Source organism: Vigna angularis, chromosome 2 (genome assembly GCF_016808095.1).
Source record: "Vigna angularis cultivar LongXiaoDou No.4 chromosome 2, ASM1680809v1, whole genome shotgun sequence".
NCBI lineage: Eukaryota > Viridiplantae > Streptophyta > Magnoliopsida > Fabales > Fabaceae > Vigna > Vigna angularis.
In genome coordinates this window covers 9,289,420-9,302,857 of record NC_068971.1, presented here as the reverse complement: position 1 = coordinate 9,302,857, position 13,438 = coordinate 9,289,420, and the positions used below count along the sequence as shown (strand labels likewise).

General features: G+C 40.1%; 1 protein-coding gene across 1 annotated transcript; it reads right to left on the bottom strand.

Annotated features, from left to right (window-relative positions):
- Positions 1–12,063: 12,063 nt before the first annotated feature.
- LOC128195245 (uncharacterized) lies at positions 12,064–13,282 on the bottom strand. The gene is made up of 3 exons (XM_052872481.1): positions 12,464–13,282; positions 12,163–12,386; positions 12,064–12,085 (listed from the first exon to the last, which is right to left on the bottom strand). The coding sequence occupies exons 1-3, from the start codon at positions 13,280–13,282 to the stop codon at positions 12,064–12,066; spliced, it is 1,065 nt and encodes a 354-aa protein (XP_052728441.1).
- Between the last annotated feature and the right edge of the window lie 156 nt (positions 13,283–13,438).

Below are 13,438 nucleotides of genomic sequence, written 5' to 3'. Positions count from 1 at the left end.
CTTTGTCGCCTGGCCTAGACATTTGGTTGGTGATGTATCTAATCCCCCGGTAAACACTCGAAATATATACTTCTCAATTTTAATATTTACTTCTAATTGACGTTATAACATAACCACTTTTGCATTTAACAGCAGATAGGTCAAGAGGGAAGTCCTACACCGAAGAAGACTCATTTATCTGAGGATGACCCTCTTGGTGCATTAGACGAGCTTGCTAAAATCATTTCAGATGTGCCGATGAATGTACACTAGGATTCTACTACATTTGGAAAAGAAGCTCAGATCCCATTGTACTTGCATCATCAAGATGTTAGGGAGCTTGTGTCGGGTAGAGAAGAAATTAATATTACACTCATTCAACTGTGGGTGATGTAAGTTTATGAAAACTTTTTTATATAATTCTATTTTATCAACTTACTTATATTAGATTATTTCTTCATTTTAGGTATATGTTTGATGTTAGTAACAAGAAGGGGTTCAACGATGTATATGGGTTCATTGACCCCTCTATGACTCATGAAAGAAATAAATTTGATGATATCAAAACATACATCACCATCTGCTTTGGAATGGGGAAGGAGATATATTTTCTCCCTTATATACATGGGTAAGTGAAATTTATTAACTTCAACACATTCATTTATTAATTTTGGTATATGATTCATAAGTTATTACCAATTTCAGGTGTCATTGGCAGCTACTTGTGATCTCCATACCGGAGAACACTGCTGTCTGGTTTTGTTCATTGCAGAAGTCTTCTCCCAACCCTCTTAGACATGTAGTAGATTGGTAAGAATCTCAATGTTTCGAATTTTTTGTTATATAAATGTATGCTAAAGGAATTTTTTTTAATAGTTCCCTTGCAACACATATGATGTTATCTGGGAGATCTACTGCTACAGTTAAAAAGCTTGCATGGGTTGAACTTAAGCTTTGGTATTTTAGTCCATATTTTGTTACATTTGGTTCCATTCAAATGATGTTACTTAACATTTTATAATTAGGATGATATATATTGTAGTGTAATAGACAAATTGGGTCATATGAATGTGGTTACTACGTTATGTTTTGGATGATGACCATCATTCGTGCACATTACACCAGTGGATGGGAAACGATAATATTTAGCTTTGAATTTTATTTTGTCTATAGTTTGGATTTCATATACACTAATTGAAATCATTGTGTTTTATGTAGAGATTTAATAGGACTGCTCCAATTCCAGAGAAGTCAATTCAACTTGTGAGGAAAACACTTGCTAAATATGTAATTCATTTATATAATAGTATGTAGTACATATTACGATATAGTAAGTTCTAAGTTTATGTTTCTAAGTTGTTTTATGCTTTTCTACATTATTATAAGTTTAACTTTGTACATTGCATTGATTTATGCTTGAAACTTGATTTATGATTACATTGGATTGATTTATGCTTCTAAGAAGTTGATTTATGATTCCATTCAATATATTTATGTTTTAATATGATTTTCATTTAAAATATACATTTCTGCATTATTCTGGACTGTTTTGGCTATAAAAATATATGCAGGTCTGTTTCTATGGTTGGGAATGTTGCAGAAACAAACCTCATTTTTTTTTAAAAAACGTACTTATATGCCTCGGTTCAGGTCATAACCGAAGTCGAAAGACCCCTTACGGCCTCGGTTATGGTCAAACCCGAAGCAGAATGTCATGCAGATGAGAAGAAAAAAAAAAGGTCTACTGCCTCGGTTCAAGCTACAACCGAGGCAGTAGAGTGGGACATATTGCCTCGGTTCCTGAACCGAGGCATAAAGTCCAACGAAAAAAAATTTAAAAAACCAAAAACTTTATTGCTTCGGTTAAGGATGAACCGAGGCAAAATCCTCTCTTTTTATGCCTCGGTTCTCAATCGAGGCCAAAAGTATTAGACTTTTTGTCTCGCCTGAATATGCTTCGGTTCGAAAACCGGTGCCTATAGACAAAAGTAACCGTTGTCGTTTCCCCTGACTGTACTAGTGATATGAGCTTTTTTTTATGAGTAAATAAAATATAATTTTTTTTATATGAGCAAATAAGATATAAAATAGATAAAACAATACCAAAACATAAATTTTTCTTCTTTATTAGTAACATTTAGATACAATCAAGATAAGATAATGAGAATGAAGCTGAATGTTTAGTAGTAAAAGATGGCTGTGTGAAAACCGGGTATAATTGTTTGTAAGAAGTGAATTATTCTTTGGCTTTTATAATTCTTAAAATATTGATTCTGGTGGCTAGTCTTGGGTGTGATAATGCTAATTCTCACCATTATCTAAGCATGAATTTAAGAGCAAAATCAACTCCTTTCTAGCTTGTAACTTGCTAAATCCTCTCTTTTATCTTAGTTTCATGAATAAATGTGTTTTAGGCTACATTGATGAGATTTCATCTATAATCCCTTTATTTTGTAGTAATACAATGATTGGAAGAATCTCCACGAAAAGTATAAAGCTGAACTAACCACAGAAGCAAGCAGATCTGCACAAAATAGAAGAAAACACAATGCTGCTGCAGAGACTCACGCCGGGCGCCTACTGACCTGGGCGGCGCCGGGCGTGAGGTAGCTGACCCATGGCGCACCGGGCGCCGGTATGTCGGGCCGCCGGGCGCGACTTTTTGCTGATGTGGCAGAAACGCTTTATTTAACCCTGGAACGCGAAGGGCTTCGTGTCTTTGGTTCTTTGGAGGTGCGATTTCACGGCTGGAGCTAATGGAGGGCGTGAGGAGCTTGTGGGAACATCTCCTCCTCTTCCGTTGGGTCTCCTTCTTCTTCCATCTTCCATGTTTGTAAGCTTTAGGGTTCTCCATGGAAGTGGAGAACCAGATTCGTTTTGTTAGGGATTGTTGTAGCCTATGGATTCTTGTGTAATGGATGATTGATTTGATTATATATATGCCTTTTCTATCAATTGCTAGTATTCTTGTTTCCAATCTTAAAGCTTGCATGTAATAGGAATGTTCATGACTTGAATTTGGGGTTTCATGGATTATGGGGACGTAAGATGGAACCTAGAACTGAAACAAGAGTCCTTGTGGTCATTGATTCTAGGGATGGAAGATGATTCACATGTTGTCTTAAGATCCTAGCTCTTTAATGCGGGTTTGCTTGTTAGATTGTCCAAGGAATTGGAGTTTAATAGGAAAAACCTAGGCTCTTTCACCTAAGGGATTGGGGCTAGAGTGTTTTAGTGGATTGACTTTAGTAAATTGATAGAGAGGAGATAAAATTGGTTATACACAAGCGTGCATTGGTGAAAACTAACCTTAGCAATGTCATTTCATACCATTTCTAGTCTTTTCCATTTCCAAGTACCTTCAATACCAAAGTCCAACCTTGTAATTATGTATCAATTTGTCTTTCTGCACTTGTTCTGTAAATTGAAGTTTTGTTCTTGAGTCTATATGAGTTGTTAATCGCACAATTCTCTAGTATTACGAGTCTCTTGGGAAAACGATACCCGGTCTTACCGGTTTATTACTTGAACGATTCGGTACACTTGCCGAACATTCCAACAGGGTGCAATAAAAACATACATGATAATGAAGAAGGAAATATTCTTGATGAATTGACCACCTTCTTTGATCATCAATCAAAAGTAAGTTAGTAAATAAGTTAAATAAGTTGTAGCACTATGCTCTAAATCTAAATTCATGTGGTTTAGTTTAGAAAATTCCGAATTTAATGTACAGTAAAATGGTTGTGATGATTGGTATATATATTTTAAGAGATTAAATTGCTTGTTGTTTCTTGTTCAAAATCAATGGATACATGTTGTTTGATGCAAAAGTTTTGGGTTTAGTAAGGGACATGGTTCATGGTTTTCTGTGGTATAAATATTGGTTTTCATATGTATGATGTTTTATGCGAAAATATGAGGCTTGGCAGTGCACACATGGCTAGAGATAGTGCAGTAAATATTATGGTTATGATAATATGTAAAACAATGGATTTTAACATACACTACAGTGATATTTCTTTGCTTAGAAAATTTATTGGTTAAATACTTAAAGTGTAGCATTGAATATGTATATGGACTTGTTCCGAATGGACCAGCCGGCATAGGAGCAGCCCTACAACTCAGTGAATCACCGGTATTTTGCTCGCCTCTTACTACCAGCAGCTTTGGAGGATGGCTTTTTGTTGGGAAGTTCACCTCACAAGCTGCACATCAAGACCGTGTGTTCGGTAAGCAATAGGCCGGGTTACCATAGGGACGACCGCTTATGCCCGAACACACGGTAAACCTAGTCGTTAAAACGAAGATTAAGGTAAATCAAGATTAGAGCTATTGGGTTGGATTTGGGCCGTGATTAGCTTTTCACTAATCCCAAGTCCATAGCAAAAACTATAAATAGAGGTGAGAGGTAGGTAGGTTGCATTTCTACACATTCATTACTGTCTCATTAAATCGCCAACAATTTTCGTACTAACTTTGGCATCAGAGCATCTTTGACAGGTTCCGAACGGTAAGAGTGGACAACAGGGCTTGGAGCATAACCGGACGGCAAGAAGACAAGAGTACAAATTGTGGAGGCATTTGGTAACTTAGTCCCAAATAACCGAAACATTTTGGCGCCCACCGTGGGGCTGAGTTACTTGCAAAAACCAATGGTGACCACGAGGAGCTAGTAGCCGTCAGAGCCGAGTGTTCGGCGCGCCTTGCCCGAGAAGGCGTGGGAGAAAGGGGAGAACAAGAGAAGATCAAGGAGAGAGGCAAGGCCACCATGGAGGACCAGACATAACATAGTAGTGAGCCGGACAAAATGTGGAGACCCACAAAGCCGGAGGTCGAAGGTAGTAAGGCTAAGTTTGTGCAAGCGGAGAGTGGTGCGAGGGACAAGCAGTTGGTAGTGAAGACCGAGTCCTCGTCAACGCTATTACTCCCCTTCGTGCAAGCCAACATGGACATCCAAATATTGGAACAGTTCTTCCCACCTTAATTCAAAATATACAATGGGACTACGGACCCGAAGGCCCACATCAAAACCTTCTCGAACGCGATGGCGTTTCAGACGGGCAACGACACCATTTGGTGCCGAGCGTTCTCATTATCGTTGGAAGGGGAGGCGCTTGAGTGGTTTAATTCACTCCCTCCCAATTCCATTGAGAACTTTGTCGGCCTACAGTGTCTATTCAACCTTGTGTCCAACAGTAGTACTTAGGACCTGTCCGTCTTTGAGTTGGTCACCTTAAAGCTAGGAAAGGAAGAAACGTTGAGAGCGTTCATGGATCACTATCAGAAGACCGTACGATGAGTGAAGGGCTTAATCCCGAAACTGTCCCTACATTACATCCTTCCCGCCCTCAAACCTGGACCGTTTAAAGACAGTGTATGTCGACGAGCACCCAAAACCATGGAAGAATTGCGGGAGAGGGCGATGGACGAGATAAGGGTAGAAGAGATGAAGCTATCGTAAGGAGAGCCAGGAAAACAATGGAGAGAGGACGGATGAGGGAAAGTTGGGCGGTCAGGGTAGGAAGCCTAAAGGGTTCAGATAGAGAGAACCACCCTGGGGACCCAAATTCCAACAACACACCCCTTTGAACGCCCCTCGGGAGAAGATTTTCCAGGAAGCGTTAAGCGCGGAACTGATCCCGGATCCTAAGAAGTAACCCACTCCACCAGGAGCGGATGGAAATAAACATTGCGTGTAGCACAAGAACGTGGGCCACACTACTGAAGAATGTGTAACCTTGAAAGAAAAAATTGAGGAACTAATCCGTGCAGGGCAATTGAAAAAGTATGTGTGGGTTGACCGTCCTCACACGTCCACAGACCGTCCCCACACGTCCACAGACCGTCCTAGTCCAAGACGAACCAACCCTAGGAAACCTGAGAGGCATGGAAGGATCAGAAGCAATCAGGCCGACCGTTCCCGATCGGAAAGGCGACGAAGTAGGAGTCACAGTAGGAGCCATGACCATCCTCTACGGGACACATCAATACAATATCTGGCGGTTTCGTTGGCGGGGATCTTCTTCATCCGCCCGGAAGCACATTGTTCGAGCGTTACAATCTGTTCACTTGGTGGACAAGCCCCGACAGACGATGCCCCTATTACGTTCTCAGATGAAGACTTCCACACCCCTGATCCCAATCAAGACGATCCAATGGTGATAACAACGGAAATCGCCCGGTATGGCGTAAGCAAGGTACTGGTGGATCAAGGGAGTTCGGTGAACATCCTCTATTGGAAAACCTTTGAGCAAATGGACATATCAGAAGACCTGATCCTCCCTTACAACAAACAAATTGTGGGATTCGTAGGAGAGAAGGTCGACACCAGGGGATATGTAAATTTGCGTACAAGACTGGGAACTGGCCGGAGCAGCGAGGAAAAGAGGGTAAGATACTTACTGGTGGAGGCTAACACTTACTACAACATACTACTAGGTCGTCCGTGTCTGAACGCCTTTGGAGCAATTGTATCAACCCCCCACCTCACGATGAAGTATCCCTCGAGCAAAGGTACGATCTGTATCGTCCGGGCAGACCAAAAGACGGCTAAGGAATGTTATGTTGCGGGTTTGAAGCTTCACACCCGCGTGGTGAAAAGAAGGACGAGTGGTTCAGAGGTGGCTATGGCCGACCTTGACCCAAGGACGAATACGGAGGATCGGCTGGAGCCCCTTGGGGAGACGCAACCAATCTTGATAGGGAAGGAAGCTTCCCAGATCACCATTATGGCTCGGGGACTAGAGCCTAGTTTGGATCAACGGTTCAGATGCGAAACTGCTTCAACTTCCGTTTCTTGACAAACGACACATGTTTTCCCGCCCAAACCAAATCAAGAATATCGGTAAGCGAAAACCCAATAAATTCGGCCCAAAAAGAATCCGTAAATTGTCAAAGCCCAATCATTGAGGGACGGACACCTCGCGTACCCACGATCAGCATTCCATCCGGCCTCAAACCCAACATTCATTACGTGCACTAGGGCTTTGGGGACTTATGTACCGAATGGATTGGCCGACATAGGAGCGGCCCCGAAACTTAGTCAATCACCAGTATTTCACCCGCCTCTTACTACCAGCAACTTTGGAGGATGGATGTTCGTTGGGAAGTTCACCTCACAAGTTGCGCATCAACACCGTCCGCTCGGTAAGCAAGGCCGGGTTACCATAGGGACGGTCGATCATGCTTGGACGCACGGTAAACCTAGTCGTTAAAACCAAGATTAAGGTAAATCAAGATTAGAGCTATTGGGCTGGATTTGAGCTGTGATTAACTTTTTACTAATCCCAAGCCCATAGCAAAAACTATAAATAGAGGTCAAAGGTGAGAGGTAGGAAGGTTGCATTTACTACACATTCATTACTGTCTCATTAAATCGCCAACAGTTTTCGTACTGACTTTGGCATCGAAGAATCTTTGACAGGTTCCCCCCGGACGGTAGGAGTGGACAATAGGGCTTGGAGCATAACCAGACGACAAGAAGACAAGAGTATACATTGTGGAGGCATTTGGTAACTTAGTCCCAAATAATAGAAACAAGGTTGTTTTGGGTTATATATTGATGATTTTTAGTGCTTGGCAGGAGAAATAATTGCTACCAAACTGTTTTTGTTTTATTATTTAAGGTTGAAGTATATAGACGGTTTTGGGTTATATATAATGGAAATAGTTATTATACTTTGTTTCGATTATTGGGGCTGAGTCACCAAACTCCTCCATAATTTGTCTTCTTGTCGTCCAATCTCGCTCCAAGCTACGTTGTCTCACTCTTACATCCGGGAGGGAACATGTCAAAGATCCTCCGATGCCAAAGTAAATGCAACACTTCTACCACTTACTTTTGACCTGTATTTATAGTTTTCATCAAGGGCTTAGGATTAGTGAAAAGTTAATCACGACCAAATTCTAGCCCAATGACGCTAATCACTATTTACCTTAATCCTAGTCTTAATGACTCAGTTCTCCTATCGGCCGATCATGTACAACCGTCCGGTATGATTGGTGTCGACACTGCTCTCTGGACCGTCCGGTCCGTACGGTACATAGTTATTAGGTGGCTTAATACCTGTTTTTGTCCCTCTTTTTAAGGGAAAAGTTCACTTTCGACCTACCTTTTTCAAAAAGTTCAATGTGGTCCCACGTTGTGAAAAAGTGTCCAAGTTAATCATTTTTGGTCACGACGTTAAATATTTAACGATCCTGCTGCCAGCGTGGACTGATGTGTGCAACGTGGCTTTTTACCTTCGTAATGTGGCAGTGACAATTTTCCATTAACTGAGAACGTGGTAGTGGGCAGTGAGATTAAAATTCTGAGTGTTAGGGTTTGGTTTGGGTATTTCGAATTGGTCTTTGAGGATTGAGAATGGGTTCCCAATGGTGTTCTTCGTTTTCGAAAAGTTGGGCCAAAGGATCTTCTCGTTCGTCCCATGGTGGTGCTTGTAGGGGAGGTGGGTTAATCCCTACTTGTTACTGTGGTGATATTGCAGTAATGAAAGTGGCCAGAACTACGAAGAATGCTGGGAGAAATTTTTGGGGTTGTCCTCATTACAAGGTTTTAAGTATACCCTTGTCAGTTAATGTTTTCTTTAGTTGATTTGATGCATTTGTTCATAGATTTCCTAACATGGTGAATAACAGGGTGGATCTTCAATTGGGAGCTGCTGTAACTTTTTCAAGTGGTGTTGTGAAGACAACGTGGATGAAAAAGATTGCACAATTCTGAAGAGAATAAGTGAGCTGGAAAATGCAGTGAAGGATTTGCAAAAAATCCAGAAAATTATGAAGTTGTTAGTTGTAGCTTTGTGTGTGTGTATTGTGGTTGACCTTGTAATTTTGAAGTTGTGGTTAGGTTGATTTAGTTAGATCGTGAATTTGGGTGTTTGTTATAAGCTGGCTTAATACCTGTTATGTATTTGGATGCTTGAAAAAAGTACGTTGACAATGGGAAGGTGTTTTGGTTGGTGTAACATCAGTTATGCAATGCAATGCACAAAATGTTCGAATCAGTCCCCCATTTGGTTTAAAAATGTTGAAACAGGTCAACCCAATAATGCATATGACTGAGGACTAATGGCACATATTACAAATCTAAATACAAGCTCTCCATTTGGTTTTAAAATGTTGAAACAGGTCAACCAAATAATGCATATTAAGATTGAAACAGGTCAACCCATTAATGCATATTAAGAAGTGACTAATGGCACATATTAGAAATCTAAATACAAGCTTTGTCCAAAACATGATGGAAGCACTTTGATTAATTAAATAAACGCAGTTTAGGTTTGTCACTAAAGTACATGATATTGAATACATATATCCTCCAATTCATCAACAAAAGACAATACATGTCTGTTACCAAAATAAGACCGTACAGTACATAATAAACCAATTGATCTATCTATTTATCTTTTCTTCTGACTCTGAATTTTGGTGGACGGGATGCTTGGGAAGTTGGAGGTGGCTGGGTTGGTTGTGTTGTTTCTGGTGACTGGGTTGTTTGTGTTGGCTGGGTTGGTTGTGGTGGCTGGGTTGCTTCTGGTGGGTGGTTTGCTTCTGCTGGTTGGGGCCGTAAAGGGCAGTTATTCTTGTTGTGCTTTGTCTGACGGCAAATGCTACACTTTTTCTTATGCCCTCCAACACGCATTTGAGTGTCATCCTTAGTTAACTCCCATGCCTCCAACTTGCGTTTTTTCTTCGACCTCCCAGGCAACTTCCTTATCAGTAGTGGTAGTACATCATTGAAATTTGTGGTTTGCCATAGTTGGGGACCATTGAGTGGAAAAATGATGGACGCATAGACCTCTTCATATGTGGATCTTCTAAAGCAACTGGGAATAAAATTTTCTGGATGAACATTACAGTAGTTCATTGCTGCAATTGCATGACAGCATGGGATGCCACTGATCATCCATTTTCTACAGCTACACTCTTTAGTGTCCAGATCCACTGTGAACTTGTTCCCAACAGATAAAGTGTGCCTAACCTCAAAAATCTTTCGTGCAGCCCAGCTGAAAGAAATAAAGCACATCAATGAACGTAAATAACAAAATGTATATAAACTGTGGTAATGAGATTACCTTGGCAACCAAAATCTAGACAAATTACATTCTTTCTGAAGCCTACTCTTTATCTTTGGGCATATTGTGAACTCCATAGATGCCACCTTGCTTCTATTGGTGGCCCACCTTTTCATGAGATACAATCTGATATACTCCATCATTGTGATAATTGGTTTTCCTCTTGCATGAATGAGGACACTGTTGAAAGCTTCAGTGATGTTGTTATCAAGGGTATCACACATTGGTTGAGCTGTGAAGCGAGTGATGAACGGGTCGCACCGTTCACAAAAGTGTTGATTGCACGAAAATATGCAGTATAATACTAGGAAGTGACTCCTAGGTCGTCTCTCAAGGACCAATATTGGGTTCAGTCTCAGATTTAACACAAAGTGGGAGGGGTTGTGATTTTTTAGTTTGATACGGAAAAATAAATTAAAACTGGAATTAAAACACAACTGAATTTAAAAACACTAAAATAAATTTTAAACACTGTAAAAACTGAAGGGTAAAAATGACGTTGAAAATAACATGAACAGTAAAATACGATGACAAAATTTAACGGTATAGAAAATAGTAAACGGTAAAATAAAAGATACAACAAAAATAAAACACTTAATTGAAAATAAAATTTATCAAAGATTCAACACTTAAAATGAAATTCTTGAATAATACATGTAAAAATAAAACGACTAAACTGATCAAAAACACTGTAACACACTACTACTCAGCTACACGCTCAAAAAAAATAAAATTCTACATTATGCCCTGTTGAAAATGAAAACTGAGAGAGAGCTCCTGGAAGAGAAGGAAACATGACCCCTTCCAGGCCTCAAGGTCGTGCCCCTCTGCTTGCTGCTGCAACTGGTTTTATATATCCCTAAGGCTGAGACAGCACTTCCCTTTTCTCGGTGTGCCTTCCTTATTTTCTTCCAGACTATGGGTTTTTGTTCCCCATAGGTTGTGACTTTCTTCCACTCCTAGATTGCCAAGGAAATAGGTGGGTCCCTACTATAAGTTTCTGGACGTTTGTAGCTTCCTCTCCTACCGTGCCAACACCTCAAGCTTTCTCCTTCTCATTTTAATGTTTCTTCCTTAACAGGTGCAACCAAGATTGACGTGAAATCAGCTCTTTGGTGAAGCTTGAATGAGTGAAGAATCATATATCAAAACACTGCTGGTCGAGAACACCACCTCTGGATGTCAAACCTCCGTGCCTTCCTCCCTTGATCGTTGCAGCTGCTGGATGTGCATCTTAAAACAAAGAAAATGAATGCTCGTTTGTGTGCTGGACCAGCCGTGAAGTGGCGGCTCCTTATCCATCAAGCTTTATCAATTGTTGAGCTAGGTCTGAAAGGAACGTGGTCCCTCATCATTTCACTTCAAGATGTTTGTCAAAATGAATGTACATGTGGGGCCGTGTGTTTTTGTAATGAATTGGAGAATAAAAAGCTTGTATGGAAACTTGCAGGGAATTAAAACATGCACCTAGCTTGGACGTGACCTTTCCAAAGTGGTGGTCCCTCTCCTTAATTCTTTCACACAATTATTTGACCATGAGACATTTGTATCTTACTATTTTCCAAAACCGTGGGGTCCCCTCCATGCAATGGCCGTGTGTTGCTCTAAGCATTTCTATTCTTCTTCAAATTGAATAATTTGGAAAGGCTTGCTTCCCTTTTTACGTGAATGAATTTTTGGCAGCCATTTCTTCTTGAAGAAAAACCGTGAGCTCCACATGTGGTGGCCCCTCTTTGATTCCAATTGCCTTATGCTTTGTCTTCAAAAATAAATTTCTACTTGTCCGATTTTTCATTTTTCTTCCAAATGTCCTAAAATATTTTCAGAATTTTCCCACTCAATAATGTCAATAATTAGTCTCAGATAATTCAAATTAATTAAAATAAGAATTTCTAATCAAATTAAGCACAATTAAGAAAAATGGGAAAATACTGGACAATTAAGTATAATTCCCGGATTAATTCTAGTATAATAAACTAAGTGAAGTGTAGAAAATATTGATTCATCAGCGAGACCTTGACCAAAACCTGTTGAAAAAAAGATTTCTCAAATGGGTTACAATACATCTGTGACAGTAATGTGTATATAATGGCTAATGGGTTACCTTGGGGGAATGGCTATGTGGTATTTATATGCTTCAACATTGACTTCTTTAACTTTCAGCATTTCTCTCTCCCAAGCCTGGGGATATGTGGTGGTTGCAGCACTCCGCATGAGATTTTTTAATACCTGCCCACCAAACCTTTTCCTAAAGTTTGCATAGAGGTGACTTAAACAGTATCTTTGTTCTGCCCGAGGCAAAAGCTCTTGGATAGCTAAGACTAACCCCTGCACAATTAAATTTAGTAATAAAACCATATCCTATACAAAATCATTAACTAAATTGCAAAAACCATATCATATACCTTCTGCTGGTCTGACATCCATGTGCACCCTCCACATACTTCACTGCCCCCGAGGTCTTCAATTAACAATTGCAAAAACCATGTGCAGCTGTCTTTGTTCTCCACTTCTACTACTGCATAGGCAAGGGGTAGCATTTGGTCGTTTGGATCCCTACCAACAGCAGTCAGCAGCTCCCCTTTGTAAACACCTTTCAAAAAACATCCGTCTAAACATATAATGGGCCTACAACTTATGAAACTATCTTTACAAGCTTTGAGACAAACATACATTCTTTGAAAGATTGGGTCACCATTATGAGAGTCAACTTTAATTTGCACTGTTGAGCCTGGATTACACCTCAATAGCTCATTTCCATAGTCGTACACCCTTTTATATTGTTCTATGAAATCTCCTTCAACCATTCTTGTGGCAATTAACTTTGCCCTTCTTGCCTTGGATATTGAAACATTTGTATTCCATTTTCTTAATGCTTTAGTACGAATATCACTCACCTTTAAACTAGGATTCTCAACTAAAGATCTATCTATTTCCTGACATACCCACTTAGCATTCATCAGTTTAATATTAAGTTGTCTACTACAACTATGAGTATCAATTATCTTCCTCAATTGCCAAATTTTTCGTGACGGCAAATAACCACAATAAGCTAGCCATGGGCAATTACCTTGGCCACCCATGCATGTCACCCTCACCCTACGGTTATCATTTTTGATAAATTTTAGATCCCTCCCAGCATGAACAGAATACCTTCTAATAGCATCCTTAAACTCTTCCCTGTCAGTAAAAATAGTGCCCACTTCCCACTTGTAATCTGCCATGGACTTCTGCTTTGCATATTTTGAGAAAGGACCTACATCTATTGTATCATCATTGTCATCCTCCTCACTTGCACTATTTTCAGGAGTTAAATGCTTATCAAACTCCCAATCATCATCTGACAAACCCCTACACTATTGGGTTTCTTTTTCACTGTC